The sequence below is a fragment of the Talpa occidentalis genome, unplaced genomic scaffold (assembly GCF_014898055.3).
Source record: "Talpa occidentalis isolate TD23 unplaced genomic scaffold, MPIMG_talOcc4v2.1 talOcc4.7, whole genome shotgun sequence".
Lineage (NCBI taxonomy): Eukaryota > Metazoa > Chordata > Mammalia > Eulipotyphla > Talpidae > Talpa > Talpa occidentalis.
This window is the reverse complement of record NW_023605083.1, coordinates 100,324,734-100,344,137: the sequence shown is the minus strand read 5'-3', so window position 1 is coordinate 100,344,137 and position 19,404 is coordinate 100,324,734. Positions and strand designations below refer to the sequence as shown.

The 19,404-nt window shown below is 49.8% G+C and overlaps 3 protein-coding genes across 6 annotated transcripts in view; 1 reads left to right on the top strand and 2 right to left on the bottom strand.

The window, feature by feature from the left end:
• The first annotated feature begins 206 nt into the window (after positions 1–206).
• Positions 207–11,474, top strand: MED9 (mediator complex subunit 9). Its single transcript, XM_037494015.2, has 2 exons — positions 207–499; positions 9,103–11,474. The coding sequence occupies exons 1-2, from the start codon at positions 273–275 to the stop codon at positions 9,317–9,319; spliced, it is 444 nt and encodes a 147-aa protein (XP_037349912.1). The 5' UTR covers positions 207–272; the 3' UTR covers positions 9,320–11,474.
• Positions 11,475–12,785: 1,311 nt separating this feature from the next.
• Positions 12,786–14,714, bottom strand: RASD1 (ras related dexamethasone induced 1). 2 transcript variants are annotated; one of them, XM_037492461.2, is made up of 2 exons: positions 14,272–14,714; positions 12,786–14,018 (listed from the first exon to the last, which is right to left on the bottom strand). In XM_037492461.2, the coding sequence occupies exons 1-2, from the start codon at positions 14,555–14,557 to the stop codon at positions 13,462–13,464; spliced, it is 843 nt and encodes a 280-aa protein (XP_037348358.1). In that variant the 5' UTR covers positions 14,558–14,714; the 3' UTR covers positions 12,786–13,461. The 2 variants fall into 2 exon arrangements, with proteins under 2 accessions (XP_037348358.1, XP_037348359.1); XM_037492462.2 differs by having other exon boundaries at positions 13,862–13,944; positions 14,272–14,607.
• A 3,340-nt stretch (positions 14,715–18,054) lies between these two features.
• PEMT (phosphatidylethanolamine N-methyltransferase) overlaps positions 18,055–19,404 on the bottom strand; it is a 68,834-nt gene continuing 67,484 nt past the window's right edge. For all 3 annotated transcript variants that reach the window (XM_037492095.2, XM_037492097.1, XM_037492096.2), the window contains exons 6-7: positions 18,673–18,747; positions 18,055–18,342 (exon numbers count right to left, since the gene is read on the bottom strand). In XM_037492095.2, coding sequence (XP_037347992.1) covers positions 18,285–18,342; positions 18,673–18,747 — 133 coding nt within the window. In that variant the 3' untranslated portion in view covers positions 18,055–18,284. The remainder of the gene's footprint in view (positions 18,343–18,672; positions 18,748–19,404) is intronic.

Below are 19,404 nucleotides of genomic sequence, written 5' to 3'. Positions count from 1 at the left end.
AATCTCCCATTTCTGACCATGTAATAATTTAGCTATCATGACTCAAAAACAAATTCAGGCTCCCTCCATTGACCCCACCAACCGCGCGTTGCCTAGTAACAGCCTCCCACCGGTCCAGTGCCTAGGCCCCGCCCCGCGTCCTAGTGCGCATGCTCACAGCCTTCTTTTCGCGTCTCCCGGCGGGCGCGCTGTGGTGACGTAAGGGATCCGCGACACTTTCGGCGGGCTGAGCTCTCAGGTCTCTTTTCCAGACTGGTGGAGTGCCGAGTGCCATGGCCACTGCCGGGGTGGCCGCGGGACGACAGGCCGATGATGCTTTACCGCCGCCGACCGAGCCTCCGCTGTCCGAGACGAAGCCGCTGCAGCCTCCGCAGCCACCGCCTCCGATCGCCGCATCTCACCCACAGCAGTCGCCCGCTCCGAGGCCGCAGTCACCGGCTGGCGTAAAGGAGGAGGAGAACTACTCCTTCTTACCTTTAGTTCACAACATCATCAAATGGTAAGGGCCCAGGAGAGGATCAGTCACGACACTCCCGTTTCTCGTCACACTGTTTCAGAGCTGCAAAAGGCTTGCTTTGGGTATACGCCCCCACTGTAGAGATAGGGTAACAGTCCCAGAAAAGGAAGAGACCTTTACCAAGACCTCACCAAGTCTTTCTATGAGTTCTTCAAAGGAATTGAGCCCCGAGAGTATGCCAGACTTTATAAGAGTTAGGAGATACTCTTTAAAAATGAAACCAGTTTAGAGACTAAATGCTGTCGAACTACTCGAGTTTGCATCCCTGTGATCCAAAGTGAGTTAAACTTCTATGAGCCCTAGTATTCTTTTCCTTTTTTCAACACTTCCAGCAGATGATCCATATTTTGTGTAGCACACTACAGTGCTGTGGGACCAACTTTTCACCCCCACTTTGTTCATAAATTAGAAGGAAAAAAAGGACAACGGGAATAACCCATAATTCACAATAATTGGAGAGATGATGAAGGGAAAGATGAAGGGAAACAAAGAACAGAAGTTACTCAGTAAAGCTTTGTTGTAACTTAATATCAATGGAGGTGATTGTATGCTTTTGACCCGTAAAGGAATCCCACACATACAAAGTCTCCTTCATCCCCATATTTGCCTAAATTATTTTTACTGTTATGTTATTTTCAGCACCAAGGTACTAGGTGTCAATCCCTAGTCTTATTCAGTGACTAAAAGCCCAAAACAAAGTTAACTAAAACAAAATTATTGCAATAATATTCAGGTGAACATGAATGTACTCTTGAATGTTTTGCAGAAATGGGATTGCTGCTCACAACATGAAAGTATTGTTAGTGGCCCAACTCTTTGGAGTCTAGCTGGACTAGATTCACGTGATGTGGATTAATGTGATGCTTCCACCACTTTCAAACAAATACAAAGTCTCTGTTCTCACATTAGACCCTGACCTAATTTAGTGTGAATTTACTGTTTATAGGGTAACGCTGACTCTGTGCTGTTTTCCTTCACTTGTGATCAGCCAGTAGCACTTCTTAGCAGCAGTGAGATTGAAAACACAAGTGTAGATCCTGCAGTCCTGGGGTGGTGCAGGATTATAAAGGGGTTGTCCAATATACTTATACTGGCTATAATAAAAGTATAGAAAAATGAAAACAAACACATTCTCAGAGACAGTTCTTGGACCCTAGAGATTGCAGTCCTTCACTCTAATAGAGCAACTGGGTAGCTGGTAGAGCTGGCCTTAAATTTAGATGGGAAGGGAGGGTACTCTATCAAGAATTTGGGCTCTGAAGTCAGTGGATAATCTTGGATTCAAACCTCATGTTGACACTTTCCTAGTAAGAAGTAAAGATATTTTTTAAAGCATAAAACAAGCAAACAAACAAAAACCAACAACAAAACAAAATAGGAGAGGAAGTAACTATCACAAAGTGATGGCCAAGAGCTAATCCACCTTCCAGCCCCAAGAAGCAGCTGTCTTTTATCATGACTTCCTCCAAATCTCAGGAATTTCCAGTACCAAGGATCTCTAGAAATAGAGGCTGAAGGAGAACTAAGAACAGGGGAATTGTAAAAAATCTACTTAAGAAGCAGATCCTGTAGTCCTCTCCCATCATTTCAAGCAGAGTGGTGACTCTCCTTTCATTTTGTCATGGAAAAGAATAAGCCAGAGTGTATCTTGGCTGGGCAACACCAAGCACATTACAGGATGTAGAAGAGGTGAACCATACTGGAAGTAGGGTTAAAGAGAAAATTTAAAAACTGAATATTGGATACTGCCCCCCCCAGCCCCCCTGTCTTTTTGCATCTGACTTTTAGACTGGCAACCAAGAAAAACAGAGGTAACTTCTCTGGCATGTCTGACCATAGATATAGTCAGAGAGTACCCATAGATATAAAATGGAAAGTAAACCTCTTCTCTCAGTTCCTTCCCTTGTTTCAAGCTGTGCAATATTCCATTTTATGAATATGCTATCACCTGTTTAAACAGTTCCCTGCTCAAGGCCACTTTCACTGTTTCTGGTATTTGACTATTGCCGTCAGCTCTACAGTGAACCTCTTAATAAATGCCATTTTGTAAACTCTTGAGAGTCTCTACAGAGTAAATTTCTAGCAATGTCATATGTAAATTCAAAATTTTGATCTATTAGCAAATTCTGAAGGTCTATAAATTTGTCCTTCTACCAGCAGTGTATTGGTGGCTGTTTTCCACACTCCTGTCATCACCCATCACTATTAAACTTTTTCACTTGAACTAATCATATAGGTCAGAAAGGATAGATTATTTCAATTTGTGTCTTTTAAAAAATTTCTCCTTGTGTTTATTTGAATTCTTGATGTGACAATTTGGTAGTGGTTATTGATATTTTTATTGTCTCCCCTGACTAGAATGTGAACTCTTCAAGGACAGGAATTTTATTGTAATTGCCACATGTGCCCAGACCTTAACATAATGCCTGACACAAGAAAGTGTCCAGTAGTGTTTTTCTCCCCCATCTACCACTCCTTATACCTTCCCCCCACCAACTCAGGGAGCTTACTTTGTTTATTAGTGTCTGCTGATTTTTGTAAGTATCTGGCTTTGTTGAATCATCTTTATAAACATCCAGTGGTGATTTGTGGCTTTTGTATATCAATAAAGCATTTTTATATGCAAGTTTATATCAATTTTTCTATGAAGTGTCCCCTTTTCTATTAGGTTATTCTTTTTCTGAGCTCTTTGTGTAGTAAGTCAGGTGGACCTTTGTCAAGTATATTGGTAAATATTTCCCTCAAATTTTTACTTTTCTTTTGATTTTGTTCTTGTTTTTGTTTGTTTGGATTTTGTTTTGTTATTCAGAAGCATTTCATTTTATGTAGGCATATTTATTAAGCTTTTTATTCATGGCATCTGAGTTTTCTTTAGAAAGCCCTTTCCTCTCTAATAAAATAATAGCTATTGATCCCTTTTTCCTGTGACTTTTATGCTTTCATTTTTACTTTCAATTCTTTGATGCTTCTGGATCTTATTTTGATGAAAAGAGTTGAGGGGAGGCAGCTTTTCCCCCAGATAGTTTGTCTTCCCACTGCTGTTACTGAATATTCATTGTTTTCCCTGCTTGAGTTGCAGCCCTTATCATACGCTGAATCCCCATATGTTTTCTGCTCTACTTCTGGGTTTTCTATTCTCTCCAGTACGAAACTGCTTTAGTTCTTAAATCTTCATGGTACATTTAAATATCTTTTAAGACTTGTCATTCCTCACTTTTCCTTGGCACTATTTACCCTTAGCATCTTCACCTTTCCTAGTGCAATTCCTAGTGGCCCATCTGAGATGCATGGTGCTTTAGTTCATGGACGTTTAGTCTTTAATCTGCTCCCTTACTTCCTATCCTGTTGGTACCATTCATTGTTCAGGTCTTCTAACCTCATTTTGGGACCTTATAATCACTCCTTAATTAGCACTTTGCTTTATATTCCTTTCTCTAATTCATCTTGTGCATATTATCAGTTTAATTTTTCTCTACTCAAGATCTCCAGGGCTCCCTGTTCTTCCCACATTGAGCCAAAACTTTCAGGCCTCCCTTCAGGAATCTCTGCAGACCATGTTCAGATGCCTGCCTGGACTGCAGCACAGAGCCTAGAGCACGTCATCCTGATTCCAAGGCCTCCCGCTGTGCACGCTCTGGGTGCCTCTGCAGGATGGCTGCCTGCCCTTCTTTGCCTGAGAGTTGCTATGTTGCTTAGAGGCTCCCTCCTCCACTTGGAGAGCTCCTAGCTCCTGCCGTCCTCCTGGCTGGGGTGCTCACCGCCTGGTGTCAGAAAAGCCTCACCGAGCCCTTACCACTTTCACCCCTCCTAGTGCCTTTCTGTTGAATGAATGATTTAAAAGTACACATTTATGTTTTTTTTTTAAGAATTAAAAAAGGGAAAAGAAAAATTAATTTTTTATGCCTAAAAGATATGTTATAAACCTCAACTCCTTGAGAAGTACCTATATAATAAAGGAGGGATGAAATGAAACCTGTTGGACCAAGAAAAGTTATAATTTTTTTTTTCCCTCCAAACTTGTGCATCTAATCTTAGTCTGGAACTAAGTGTTCCAGTCTAGAAATTCTAAATTGCTGTTGTCACTGTCTTGTCCAATGGTTTGGCTCTCCTAGTAAAAAAGTATTCTGTCAACATGGTACTTGAACATTTTTTAATTAAATTTTTTAGTTGCTGGGTAGGTAGAAGAGAGTCATCTTTGATTCTGCAGCTGGAGCTCAAGCAATGAGCACACTGCATTGTCACGCTGTGCCCATAGCACTTAAAACAAGTCTTGTTGGGTCAGGTCAGTAAGACCTCAGAATCCTGGCAGAACCACTTTCATGGTATAACAGGGTGTTACTGACCTGCTTCTCCCTACACAAGTGCCTATTTTAATCTGACTGGCATTCCACACCAGCTGAGGCCTCCTTTGGGTAGTGCAGGAAGCGGCAGCAGCAAAGAAGTTCAGAAAATGGACACATGCCTCCACAGGACTGACTGCCCTTGTTTTACTGCAGCCCTCTCTGCCGTTCACTTTCCTCCCCTCAGCCACAGCCCAGTGAAGAGGGTGTGTGTCCAGATAGGGAACACCTACACTATTTGGAGGAATTCTTGCTTACAAACCTGTTCACTCCTCTGCCACTTCATCTCTGTTCATTCAGTGTAACTCACAGGGCACCTGCTGGGACACAGGCCTCACAGAGGCAGGCCCTGGTTGGGAAGAGTGGGACATTGAGCCTAGAAAGGTCAGAGGCTGCTTCTGGGTGGACCTGCTGGCCTTCACAGTGTGAACTTGCCTGGCAGGTGTTATCTGGAAGTAGAAAGAACCATCAAAGGTTTGGGGCTCAGACTTCAATTTTGGTACTGTACATAGGCAGTGGGGTTTAGGAGGAGAAGACCCTGGTCTGCAGGAAATTGGCGACAGTGGGAGGAGGCAGGGCTGGACTTGAGAGAGGTAGGAGGTGGAGTTCACAGAACTGGTAGCTGGGCGAACATTGGGCCACATGCCAGCGCATGTGCGGGGGTGCCCTCCAGCAGAGATGGCGTGTGCTGTGGAGGCAGTGAATCTTCTTGGGATTTTTGCAAGTCTCCCCAGACTCCAGGGAGAAAATACTTGGTAACTAGTGGAGAAGAAGCTGAAATTCAGGAAGGTGGGCTGGGCCAGGGAGTTCTTGTAGCTGAAGAGGCGGGAGCAGATGAACACATTCTGGGCTATTTAACCAAACTTCTTTTAGCAGCAGAACCTTTTGTTACTCCTCCCTAAAAAGGAGTATTTTTCACTTTTAACCCTATGAGCAGATAAAAGCAAAGCCATGAGGTTCAAAACCCTTCTCCCATAGGTGTTTCTTCCCATAGGTGCTGGCAGAACTAAAGCAGAGAGATGCAAAAGGAGATAGATAGGTAATAGCTGATGTTTTCCAGATACAACCTATTTGGGGGACATTTTGGTAATCAGCCGAAAATTTAATATATAACCTTTAACCCAGAAATACCATTTCTGGCATATTTCCTTATCACAGTACTTGCACCATCACATACAGCTACAGGTTCAGCATGTTTATTGCCATTCTGACTGCAAGTGATAAATTGCAAATACCCAAATACAGCCATCAGTGACTAGCTTGTCACGGTATGCGATTTGACAAGGAAAGACATCCTAGGTGCACCGGTAAGTGAAAAAAAAAACAAGAATTGGCACCACGTGTGCAGTGTGCACATGTTTTCGTCAAAACAAATAACCCGTAGGTGTACGCCTTGATATATACCTTGAAGCTACACAAAACACCATCTACCACGTTAGTAGAGGTTATCTTTGCGGCATGGGATTGAGGGACTTTCCTTTTCTAAGTCTTGGGTGTCAGTCACTTTTAAGTTTTTTCCCTCTAGCACCTATTACTATCACAGGAAAAGAAATACAACTCACTATTTTAGACATATGGCAACCAGCCAGGTTGTAGAGCGGGGAGGAGCAGGCAAGGACTGGCCCAACTAGACAGTGGGGGGAGAGTCTGAGAGGGAGAGAAATTTTGAGGAGAAAGAAATGGGGAACCAGGTGCCACCAAGAGGTCAAAGAAGTGACTTGGGTTTGGATGAAGGTGGGCTTCAGCGTACTAGTGGGTTCCTTGTGCTTCCAAATTAACAGTGGACACATTTTTGCTCTGTATTTCATCTGTTGGCAGTCCTAAAGCATCGCTACCACAGATTAAGCCGTGTGTAATTAGCTGTGATGGTAAGCGTCCTTCTTATGCTCACCCACCTAAACCTGTGATGTTTTGGGGAGTCTGGTGACACAAATGCAGGAGGTCTGTGCGGCAGCCATGCTGAGCATCGCCTGGGATGTGCACACTTCAAAAGACCGGCAGGACATGGTCTGTCCATCGAGCAGAGCAGAAGTATTTTTGTCCATCTTTAAAACTGTGGTAGACAGGACCAAAGTGTCTGCACCTTGCTCTTTTTGTACTGTTTTTCATGCTTCTAGACCTGGTCTATTCTGTCTGTCTCTTTTTTCTGTCTAAAGTTGGTTGATGACTAACATTGGGCACAAAGCAGTCTCCCATTTGGAGCTTTCTGCTTGGATTCGCTCAATATTCAGGCCTGTCTCTTTTCTTTTGGATTGAATATTTCACAGTCATCTTGGCCTAGCAGGTTCCCACTTGCTTGCAGCTATATCCTGAATAAAGTGCTTTCCTCACTCCAGGAGGCCCACATTATTTACCTCCACCAACTAGGGCAGGCTGGGAAGCTTGTGGAGTAGACCTCACTGTGGGCTGCATGGCCCCCTTTCAGCTTAGCTCCCCTCCAGGCAGGCTTTTCATGTAGCTCCTTCTTTATTATCAGAAGACTGTCTCCTTGACCAAAAAGCTCACCAGGAGAGTGGACAGCCCTTGAGATTTGGGGGTTTTCAGAAATGAGCATCTTAAACATGGCCCACTTCTTACTTCCAGAATTAAATCTTCTTTTAGGCCAGGTTATGTTTGCTTCCAGAACTGAATTATCATAACTTCTTTTCATATTTTTTATTTTATATAATTTTGCCTAAATGTGTTCTTTCAGACTTATGGGGTGTGAACTAGTTTTCTTAAAAATATATTTTAATTTTAAAACTTCCTTGAGACTTAAATTTGTAACATTGTGTTAACATATATGCCATCAAGTATAATGATTTCAAAAGTCCAATGGTTTCTATCCAGAATTGTTGATCTCATCTGAGATCTAAAAAACTAAAATAAGAGATGTTCACTGTTTGCTTCCTTACAAGTAGTTTGCAGTTCTCATGGATACCACGTACTCCCTAGAAACTGGGATAAGGTAAAACATCAATTATATATCTAAATTGAGGGCATCAAATGACACTAAGAAATATTTGGCTCACTGTTTATTCCCTAGAATAAATGATTGCTCTTCCGTGTCTTTCCTTGGTATTAGAGCTTTTGATAGTGAACAGGCCCTGGAAGCTATCTCCTTTGCCAGGCATGAGCCATAGCCAGTGAATTGCAAGGAAAAATGGATCTTCTGTCTATGTAATCAGAGAAATGATGGATTATAAACATGAATTGAAACCATCTGGGTTGAAATTTCCCACCAAGGATGAATGTTTTTTAAAAAAAAATACCATCATTGACAGTTTTCCCCTCTTAAGCCTCAATGATTGACTTTCAGAACAACCTGATCATTTAACTTCTAGGTTTTTGGTCTCAATTGCTTGTTTTCAGAAGCTCACCCCCTTACTAGCTTTTAGAAAAGCACAGGAGCAACTGTCAGTCTGTTTCTTTGATCTTGGGTAAAGGTTCCTGTTCTTGTTTTGCTTTAAATTTAGCAGTGACAGGGGACCATGGGTCTCTGGGCAGCTAATAACAGCTGTGAGATGGGAAATGACTGAACCTTTAAAATGAGTTTGACCCGAAGGCAAGGAGTTTACAGGACTGTGGTAGGCGAGAACTCCTACCTGCCAAAAAATTTCCAAAAGCTTGTAACTAATATAAAATTTATGAATAGGTCTGTGGAAATTAGTTTTTCTGTTAACAGTTCAAGCATTAAAACTCAGCTAAAATTAGCTCTTGCTAGCTGGTAAGGTCTTGTGTTTGACCTGGCAATGCCTCAAATGAAAAGAAATATAATATTTCAGCAAATTTAGCTTGGCATTTGTCATCTGATATTGGTAATGGTGCATTCATTCATTCAACAGACATTTATTACTTGCAGAGCATTCATTCTTTCAATAAATGTTATCTGAGTGCCCCCAAGTCCCCTGTTGGCTGGGCTGGGGCATAGGGATACAGCTGTGAACAAAGCACATAGTCCCTGCCTCTGAGCTAATACAGAGTTTCAGCATCTGATTTTACGAGCTTCCTCTGGGAGGGGCTGCACAGGCACTACCAGACTCAGGGGCACTTTCACTGAGCAACTGTCACCTGCCTACCCATGTAAGAAAGAACGGGTCCCTGTCCTCTGGGGACACACAGCCTAGTAAGAGAACAGATAGAAAACAAAGTGTTCTAAAAGATAATGTAGGAAGACAGCATGTTCTGTAGGGTGTAGCGGAAGAAAGCCAGGCATCTTCTGGGTCTAAACTGCAAATGCTAATGCCTGCCCTCTGCCCCTTACAGCATGGACAAGGACAGCCCAGACATCCACCAGGACCTGAATGCCCTCAAAACTAAGTTCCAGGAGATGCGCAAAGTCATCAGCACCATGCCCGGCATCCACTTGAGCCCTGAACAGCAGCAGCAACAGCTGCACAGCCTCCGAGAGCAAGTCAGGACCAAGAATGAACTTCTGCAAAAGTACAAGAGCCTCTGCATGTTTGAGATCCCCAAGGAGTAGAGTGAGGCTGGCTTCCAGGAGTGCCTGAGAAAGACACAGGAGAGCCAATGGCCTTATTCTCTCCCCACCACACTGAGTGTGACTCTCTGAACTCCCAACTCTAAACTTTGTGGTTGAGTGGGGCTGTTGTACTGCTTCCTTAGTTGAACTTGGCATTGACTGTGCAAGGAGCCAGCATTCGAACTTGGCATGCTTCATTGGTGCTTCCTTGTATGTATCCATATGTCTAGATGCATAATAACTTGAGTGCCTGCTGGTGGAAGTGAGAATGTTCCTGAAGGCTGGGGAGGGGGGGGAGCACTCTACCCCTACCTCTGGGGAGGGGGCCATCTGCTGTGTATTCAGGCTCCGCTGACAGCTCTGAAGAGCACAGTAGGAAAGGAGGCGGCTCCCCTTTGCTTCCTGCCTGCTCTCCCCTCCCTCCCCCTGGGTATGATCAGTGTGTACCAGGTACATATTGTTCCTGTTAACAGCAGTGTCATGAAACATTTGCATAGAATTCACTGGATAAATTAGGCCTGCATTCATATGGCGTGGATTTAAAATGGTAAAAGAAAAGGCCTTGAGAGAATAAACGTGGTATTGATAACTACAGGGTGGTGGAGGCCCCCTTCTCCCCCACACACTTTAATTCCTTTTATGTTTGAGTCAGTGAATGTAACTATGTCTGTGGGGGTGTCAGCTTGATGCCCTGCCAGGGAGGGGGTGGCCTCTCTCCAGGTTCTCCGCCACCTACATGTACTTGTTACTTTTAGCTCTTGCTCCTTGTCTCCTGTCACTTTCAGTCAGCTCGTTTAGCCATTTAATGCCTGAGGATGACCAAACCGCAAAGACCCCATAATGCTCCCCCCTGGTGCTGAGGGTAAGCTCAGACAAGTTTCCAAAAAAGCAGACTTTGCTGCTTCTGACATTTCAGACTGTTACCCTGGTTTGAAAAATAATCCCTGGCCTCCCCGGTGGCCAGCGCGTAGACTGCTGCACTGTGAGGCTAACCGCAGCCTCTGCAGCACGGGTTCGTTTCCCGGCCGGCCACAGAGAAACCCACATGGCACAGCAGACCTCTCCTGTCTCGCCCGCTGCTCCCCTCAGCAGTGTGTTTCAGTCAGTCTGCCTGTTCTGTTCCCTAGTCTGTTTCTGGTGGATCCTCTCTGGTCCTAAGTATGAAGGAAAAACATATTCTACCTTACTCTCCATGTATTTCATTGTTTGGGATATTGGTACAGATTCATGCAACTGGTCTTTTCACACATTTACAGTCTTGATGAGTGGGAAAGTGAAGTAGTCAGAAGTTTGCAAATACTTCACACTACTAAAATAACCCTCCCATGCCTCTGACCTGTACCCCAGTTCCTGTATAAATAAATCTTAAAAAAAATAAATAAAAATAAAAAATAATCCTTGCTCTGCCCTTCTCATCGGAGCCTCCTGTGAGCATTGACTAGCTCTGCAGCAGAGGGGTTCATGGTGCGCCTTTTGTTCAGAGAAAGAAAGCTCTAAGTGACAGTTGTGACCATCCCTTGGCCAGGTACGACAGGTGAGTCAGTTGTGTAGAGGCAGGATGAGCTACACCTGGACATTATACAGCCAAATTCTGTTTATAAATGTTTGTAAACACCCCCATTTCTTCCAGGTGAAGTGTTTTATTTATGTGCTCTGCCTTTGACTATCAGGCTGAGGGAAGAGCAGCTCTCCACCTTGCCTCTTAAGGATGAGGTGAGAAGTAACTGAATATTGTTGAGATCTAGAAATGAGCACATAATCTGTGCTCACCAGTTCAGGGGCTTAACAGATGCCTGCCAACTGGCCTCGTTGGCAGGAATATTGGTTGAGGGTGTTTTTAGCTGGGGTTCTGTTCCTGTCTACCTGCAGCTACCTGTCAGAAGATGCAGGTTGGAGCTCAGGGACGTGTGAAGGGGGATATCAGGTGTCAGTGTCTTTGGCAGAGAAGGCTGAATTTTAGTAGGTTGTTAGCTACTAGGCCAGTTCTCCCTTGGGACTATTATTTAGCTGAATTGTTTATTTTCTTGAAATTTCTAGCATAGTGTGAGGGCCAGTTTTAAGGCTCTGAGAGTACATAGAAATAGAAGACCACGGGGTCTTTATGAAAGGCTGAAACGGGGCAGAGAGAGGGAAACTTTCCTATAGTCCAGTGTCTGTGACGCTTTTTGACTATAATTAATTTGACTATAATTAAAAGAACTAAACTCTGCTCACGGAACATCATGGTTTTTTAACTAAACAGTTCATTGTAAGATGCCTCTTTGGGGATAGTTGAGAGGAAAATGTTCACTTTGCTTGGAAACAGAACAAATTGTGAGAACTTGGGCTCTGCACCTTCCTCCCTCCCGATGTGCGTGCGTGTGTGTGTGCACACACTCGGGCACACTCATGCACACACTCAGCAAAGCCAATGTAAAATCAGTAACTTCTGATTTGGGGAGTGGCTTCAGCCCCTAGGGTGCAGTTGGCCTGGTGGGTCATCTGTCTGATTTGCCCCCTGGACCATTCTCTGCAGAGGTAAACTGAGTCCTGGTGGGACCCACCCCATTAGAACAGGATTGAAATCCCACCCTGGGACAATTTTGAGTATCCCTTATAGGACAGGGTACCTTCTTGACGCCTCCGATTATTTGGATTACTGAGCAGTGGGCTCTGGTGCTAAAAGGTTTTCAAATATCACACTTATCCTTACAGTGACCCCATGTTCTTGGTATTTCATGGGTGAAGAATTTGAGTTGTGACTGGTGTCGCTTGTCCTGAGCTAGCACAGAGACGGGTGGCAGAGACCTGGGTCTCGAGTTGGGTGGGGTGCCCTCAACTATTGAGAGGGGACAGCAAGGCAGAGAAGAGAACTGGACTCCACCGGACAGTGGGCACATCCTAGAATTGGAGAGGTGCAGGAGGTGGGGGATCTTGACTATCTGCGGAGGCCACTGGCACACCCTGGAGTGTGGTGGGCGGAGTCCTGCGCCAGCCCGGCACTGCAGCAGTCTCTTGACCACATTTCCTTATCAGTGAAAGCAGACTGACATCTCAAACCAACTGAGAGTTTCAGATTGATGATCTTTTTGTTGGTTGCCCGTGAGCCTTCTCTGAGTATAGCAACAAAATGACTGGGGTACACTTCCAGGGCCCTTTGTGGCCAAAGTGAAGGGAAACTAAGCAGGGAAATGACTAGAAAGATGATTCTCTCAGGGAGCCCTGAGTCTTGATTTTGGCCTTTCTCAGGAATCCTTCCCTAAAAAGAAGGGCCCCAGCCCAGAAAATGGGAGCCCTTTTTTTTTTTTTTTTTTGAGCATTTTCTCCCAGGAGGGCTGAAGAAGCTGTTTTCAGAATGTGAGGATTATCTTCCAGTCCTGGCAAAGGTGAGTTCTAATTCCACAGAAGTAGAAACCCCACACCCTCCCTTCTCACCCTTTCCCCTCCAGCCTTTTCTAAAAGTAAAGGAAACATATTTTTTCATTTTAAATTATTTTATTTTATATAAAAAGAACAATAACAATAAGTTTAAAGACACACACAGTATAAACACCTGGGTAAGATTTTGTTCATGTCCATGATGACACCAGAACTACTATTAAAGTGCAAGTTTTATGTTTTTTCTTTGTGCAATTTCACACACACATGTAAACAAGTCACTTGAATATGATTTGACCCACACCCCCTTAGTTTCCAGAGGGCAGAGGCTTTCCCAGCTGTCATGGCAACCCGGAATCACAGACAAGGTAATGCCCTGTTTGTCCTGCCCTTCCAGCAGAACTGAGGTCTCCTGAAGTCTAACAGTGGCTGACTAACTTCTACCACCACCCCACCCGCCCCCATTCTTGGGTCTTTGTGAACAAGACAAATTCACCCAGCGGTGGGTCGGTGTCCCCTAAACAGTGGGGGTGCCTGGCGGGAACGGGGAATCAGAGGTGGGGTGAGTCCCGATCTTAGCCAGTTCTCTTTCCTTCCAACGCAGATGACTGTCCCCGTTAGTTTGCGCCTCCCCAGTGCGCAGGGCCCGGGTCTCGGGGAGGGAAGACCCGGGTCCGCGAGCGCACGCGGCCGGGGCGCACGGGGCTGGCCGGGACATCAGACTTGGCTTTTCAACAAAAAGGTCCTCCTTAGGTTCTGCCGCTGGCGCGAGGGCCGAGGGGCTCCTAACTGATGACGCAGCGCTCCTTGTCCTTGGCCTGGCCGCCGCCGCTGGCCTTCTCGCGGATGTACATGAGGTCGCTGTGCACGCTGGGCCTCCGCGCAAAGGGCGCCACGATGCCGAAGGCGTCGCCCGCCTCGCCCGCGCCGCCGCTGCCGGCCCGCAGCAGCTTCTTGTTCCGCAGCGCCTTCTTGTGCAGCACGTCGCAGTACTGCACGGACACCTTGCGGTGCAGGTCCGGGCTCATCTCGCTGGGCAACTTGGCCATCGCGAAGAGCGCGCGGAACATCTGGTCGAGGCTGCTGTTCTTCTTGGCGGAGATCTCGAAGTAGGCGCAGCGCTGGGGGTCGTCACCCACCAGCTGCTCGATCTCGCGCTGCTCCACCTCCCGGTAGAAGTCCCGGTCACCCTTGTTGCCGCAGATGACCAGCGGCACGTCCACGTTCTCCTTGGTTTTGTTCTTGAGGCAGGACTTGGTGTCGAGGATCTGCTGTTTGAGCCTCTGGACCTCCTCGAAAGAGTCGCGGTTGTCCAGGCTGAACACCAGGATGAAAACGTCTCCTGCGGGGGCAGAGGGGGAAGAAGCAAGTGAGGAGGGCTGCCCCAAGGGACACCTTAAGTTGGGCTGACTTTGGGGCTTCCCACGCGGGGCGCGGTGACCTTGCGGCGCGCAAAGCGGCGCGCGGCGGCGGGACAGGCGGCCAGCCCCGCCGGCCCCGGCCCTGCCCGGCGCCCCTGGAGCAGGGGCCCCGCACCTCCCGCGGGCGCAGCGCCCTCCCACCGCCCGCGGCCCTGCCCCGGGCCCCGCGCTCACCTGTGAGGATGGAGAGGCGCCGCATGGCGGGGAAGGGGTGGTTGCCGGACGTGTCGAGGATGTCCAGCTGGTAGACCTCGCCGCGGATGGAGTAGAACTTGCGGTGGAAGTCCTCGATGGTGGGCGTGTAGGCGTCCTCGAAGCGGCCCGTGAGGAAGCGCGACACGATGGCGGTCTTGCCCACCTTGGACGAGCCGAGGATGACCATACGGTAGCAGTTCTTGGCCGGGATACTCAGCTCCGAGTCGCTCGGGCACATCTTCTTGATCATCGCGGCCAGTTTCATTGGGCGCGGGGGCCGCGGGGGCGGGTCCGGGCCGAGAGAAGCGCGGAGGGCGGCCGGGGCGCGGGGCGGAGAGGCCGAGCGGCTCTGCTCGGACTCCGACGGCGGCTCGGGCTGCGGCTGGGGCTTGGCGCGGGCGCTGGCTCCGGCTCAAGCTCGGCTCAGACTCTTGGGCAAAGTCGCTCGCTCTGGCTCCGGGCGCCCAGCGGCGGCCCTTATATGCTGCCCGCCGGGCCGCCCCGCCCCGCGCCCTCCCAGTCGGTGCGTCACGCCCCGCGGCCCCCACCTTTCCGCCCGCCCTCACCCGCCCCCCGCGACCTCGGCGGGCTGCGGCCGGCGCAGCGCCCTGGGCGCCGCAAGAAAACCAAGCCCGGGTCCGGCTGGCGCTAGGGGCGCGGAGCCCCCGCTGTTCCGCCCAGGGGCCTCAGTGGCTTCTGGCTGCGCCGCCGCCCCCTGCGGCTTGGGGCACAGACGCCCGCCCGCGACACATCCGCATGCCCGCTCGCTTTCCTTGGGCCTCAGTTTCCCCCAGAGAATCACAGCAGTAATCCCGTAATAGCGGCAGCGCAATAGCAGGCGCTTGCAGAGGCCAGACACCGGGCCGCGGCTTTGCTCCCCTCATCTCGCGCTGTACTCAGAGCAGAGCCCCCCGGGCCCGGCCCCCGCCCCCTTTTCCTGTGCGCGCTTCCCGGCGGCGGCCTCAGCGCCGGAGCCGGCGCCGCGCGCTCCCGCCGTCAGAGGGCGGCAGAGGGCCCGGGCCGCGGCGGAGCGGGGCCGGAGCCTGGCGCGCCGGGCTGGGGGTGCTGGCGAAGCTGCAAGTTTGGGGCCTGGAAAGTACAGGACTCCCGCCTTGGGACCCCAGGCTGGAACCGAGCAAGAGTGGAATCGCCCCCCCCACCCCCCCGCGCCTCCCCGGCGCCTTTCTCCACACCAGAGAGGCTGAGGTTTTCAAAGCTGCGCTTTTCAGGGCTGTGCCCATGCTCTTCTGGTCTGTGAGCTGGAGACGCTAGGAGACTCGCCCTGCCTAGGTCAGGCCTAGACCAGCGTTTCGTGCCTCTGGGGTCCCTTGGGCCCTCCTTCCCATTTTATAGTTGGAGGAGCAGGGGCTCAGCTACAGCGGGGGTCTGGGCTGACAGCACAGCTCCTGCCCTCTCCCAGCCTTGGGTTCTTCTGGAAGATGGGGGTTCCGGTTTTGTGACTGTGAATGAGAAAGTGCAGCTGGTTTAGGGGGCAGGTCCTGGAGGGAACAACAACAATAGTAAATGACCCATGAGGCTGCAGAGCTAAGGGCGGGGGCTGCAGGAGCAAACCAGGAGCAGGTTGATCAGTAACCAGGAGTGGGCCAAGGCTGCTTAAATGCCAGGAAATAGGCTACCACTCTGGAGCTCATGAAAGAGCCATTGCACCTCAAGGCCAGTCCGTGCTGTGGACTGTCTGTGCTGTGGACTGTCTGTGCTGCTTTACTTTGGCTGTGTCTAATTTGGGAGAAACCAGAAAGCCATTAAAAACTTCCCTCCCAGGGCCTCCCTGGTGGCACAAGGGGTTAAGTCTCAGCACTGTGAAGCTATCAGCAGCCACTGCAGCAAGAGTTCGATCCCCAGCCAGGGAGCTGACCCACATGGAACAGCAGACCTCTCCTGTCTCACCCACTGCTCCCCTCATTGGTGTATTTCAGTCAATCCACCTGTTCTGTTCCCCACTCTGTCTCTGGCGAGTCCTCTCACTCCCCGCACCTCTGGCCTGTACCCGAGTTCTTGTATGCATAAGTAAATAAATCTTTTTAAAAAACACAACCTGCATTAAAAAAAAAAAAAAAAAAAAAAAGGGACAGCTCCGGTCATGGAGGGGATAGCATGTCCTCAAAGGCTGTGTTCACAGAGGTGCATGTGGAGGAGTGAGTTCCCTGTTCCTGGAGGTATGCGAGAAGATGCAGATAACGAAGCTCTGGGTAAGATCAGACTAGAAGCTTCTCAGGGACACTCAAGTCCTGAGACAGACTCTCTATTCCAGATACCAAAGAGTTTGAGGAACCCCATAGGTAAGGAGGGGAGCCCAGCCAGCACTGCCTGAATGCCTGCTGTGTATACACAGGCAGATATGCTTATGACAGGCATTTTATAACAAAGGACACTGAGACTCTGGGCACTGTGTGCACAGGTGGAGTCTGGGCTTACCCCCAACATGAACAGGAGAAAGGCCAATCCTGTGCCCTTGGAGGGCTGGGGCCTGCTCCGGTAAGGCTGGGCCAGGAGGGGCCAGCCAACGAGCAGAACATGTGGTGGTGACATGAGGTCCAGGCGGGATTAGGAAAGAAATGTCATCGGTAACCAGAGACAAAGGGTGTGCCCAAGGAGTGTGGAAGGGACTTGAGTGCTGGGTCCAGGCCCTCTGATCCCATCTAGGAAGCCCACCCAGATGCCAAAAGCCCGTCTTTTCTGCTTCTAACAGAGCAGTATGCATGGGAGCCCCAAGACATGGCCAGACAGGTCATCAGAGTCGGGGTAAGCCTGGTATCTGTGGTCCACAGGCCCTTTCCTTCTAGTCAGTTTGAGCATAGCTCATCAGATTGGGTGAAGCAAGGTAGCCCCTCATGCTTTCCTGGCCCCAGCGCCTCCCCATGGCCTGTTCCATGCCAGTTTTCAGAGCAGGCACATTTCCATCCAGAAACAGGCCCCTCAGAGGCAAAGAGGGGGGCAGTGCTGGCACAAGGTAAGGTGGTGGGGGGGTGCATTTGTGATTTCCTAATAATCCTGAGATCTGGGAATGACCTAGTGGCCTGGGGTTTGGAGCAACATGAGTGTCACAGTCCAGCTTTCTGCAGCAGGGTTGGTGCTCTATAGGGCCCCAACCCAGCTCAACCGCTTGGCCAGCCTCAGGGGCCAGGTGCCTTGTGGCTGACACCTGTTGTGAGCTCAGTCCCATAGAGCCTACTATACAGCCTGCTGTTTGGGGCACCCAGCTTGTTTGCACCTCAGGCCTTTGCACCTGCCATTCCCTCTGCTTGGAGTGCTCTTCCTCCAGTTTGCTCCCTCTTATCACATGGGGCTCCGCTCAAATGTCACCTTCTCAGAGATGGCTCCCCTGACCACATGGCTAACTAACATGGACTCCCAGCCCCACCAGGTACTTCCAAGTCACTTTTAAATTTTCTGGCTTAATGTTTTTCACTATCTGACCACTTTCCCTGGACAGAAGCTCACAGGAACTGGAAGCTCCTTGGCACACAGGGTGGCACATGTGTCTGGCCACTGGGCATCATGATGACACCCCCACCCTGAGGCTGGATGGGCTCCCTGAAGGGAAGAGGAAGAGGAAGGAAGTCCTGGGGCAGGGGTGAGGTAGGCGGCACAGGAGACCCAAACAACTGGGCAAGTCTCTTCCCTCAATGCACGGACAGTGGTGACCGCCAAGGGGCTGGCCTCGGAGGCCTCCGGGGGAACATGTCCCCATGTCCCCGCCCATGCCTTCCCCATGTGAATGGACAGAGACATGGAGGGGGTGCTGGAGTCAGGGTGCCTTTATTGGTGCATCAAGACATGGTGGGAAGAGGGGGCTCAGAGGCCACACAGCAGCATGTCCAGGGACCCCAAGGCAGCGGTATCCAAGGCACTGGAGCAGCCCTCACTGGGCGAGCACCAAGCAGGGCCGGGCGCCATTCTCCCCTCGCAGGGCTTGGCACTCGGGGTAGGCTGGGGGGCAGCAGGCCCTAGCAAAGTGGACGAGCGCCCCATCAGCTTCTCTTGTGGGTCTGAGAGGCTTTTTGCCGGTAGATCTCCGCAGTAAAGGGCCTGTGGGGGCAAGGAAAGAGGCTCCGATCAGCTGGCCCCGGGAAGTGTGACCACCCCAAGTCTTGCTGCTCGGAGCAGGGAGGGAGTGAGGGTGCCCATGGGAACAGGAGACTGGAGCTGCCTTATCATGGCCCCAGTTTCTACTGAGCCCACACTAAACCTCCCGTCTGCTGCTCTGACCAGTGACCTGGTGTGGCCTAGTGACAGGCAGCCAGCCCAAGCTGCCCTGATCACAGGACAGGCCCTGAGGGAAGAAACAGGGCCAGCTTAGTAGCCACCCTTACACCAGACAACAGCCCTGGTTCCCAGCCCGAAATGGCGCCTACTCACTCCTCATACAGGAGGGCGATCACATAGATGAGGGCCACCACCATGGTCAGCAGCAGGCCTGCAGGGCTGGCGTTCCTGTGGGAGAGATGTGTGATCAGTCTATGGGCCCAGTGCCGGCCTCTCCCTGCCACCCTGGTGTCCTGTGGCCCAGTGAGCTGTGCCTGGCAGCCCCCTTCCTGGGTCTGACTTCTTGCTCAAACCAGGGCCTCCACCATCTGGATCCCCACCCACTGATCACCTAGCCACCTGCTTGTCCAGGCTGGCTTGCATGTTCCCCCCAGCCCTACCCCAGACCCCGTGGGCCCATGCTCACTGTCTCGTGTCTCCAGCCCTGAGCTGGGGCTCAGGACACAGAAGTGGACCAGGAAAGGAAGGAGTGACTGGCCCCTCAGAACTGTCCAGGTGGCCAGGTGTGTTCTTTTCTGTATAGGAAGATGTTCAGGGGAGAAACGCTACCCCCGCCTGCCGATGACAGTGTTCTCAGGACATTTTCTACAAATGGGTGCAGGACCCCAAAGCCAGGTGGAAGCATCCTGTAGACTCTCTGCAAGTGACTGCCATATGGAGGAGTCTGGGAAGTCGTGAAAGTGTTCCCCATCTTTTCCGTAGTTATCGCTGATCCAGAGGCTCCACAGGTGCTGGGCTGCTATGTCCAGATCAGCCAGGAAGGAGAGGCTGCAACACCACCTCCTCAGGAGCCCTAGGCCAGGGTCTCAGGAACACGTGTGAACC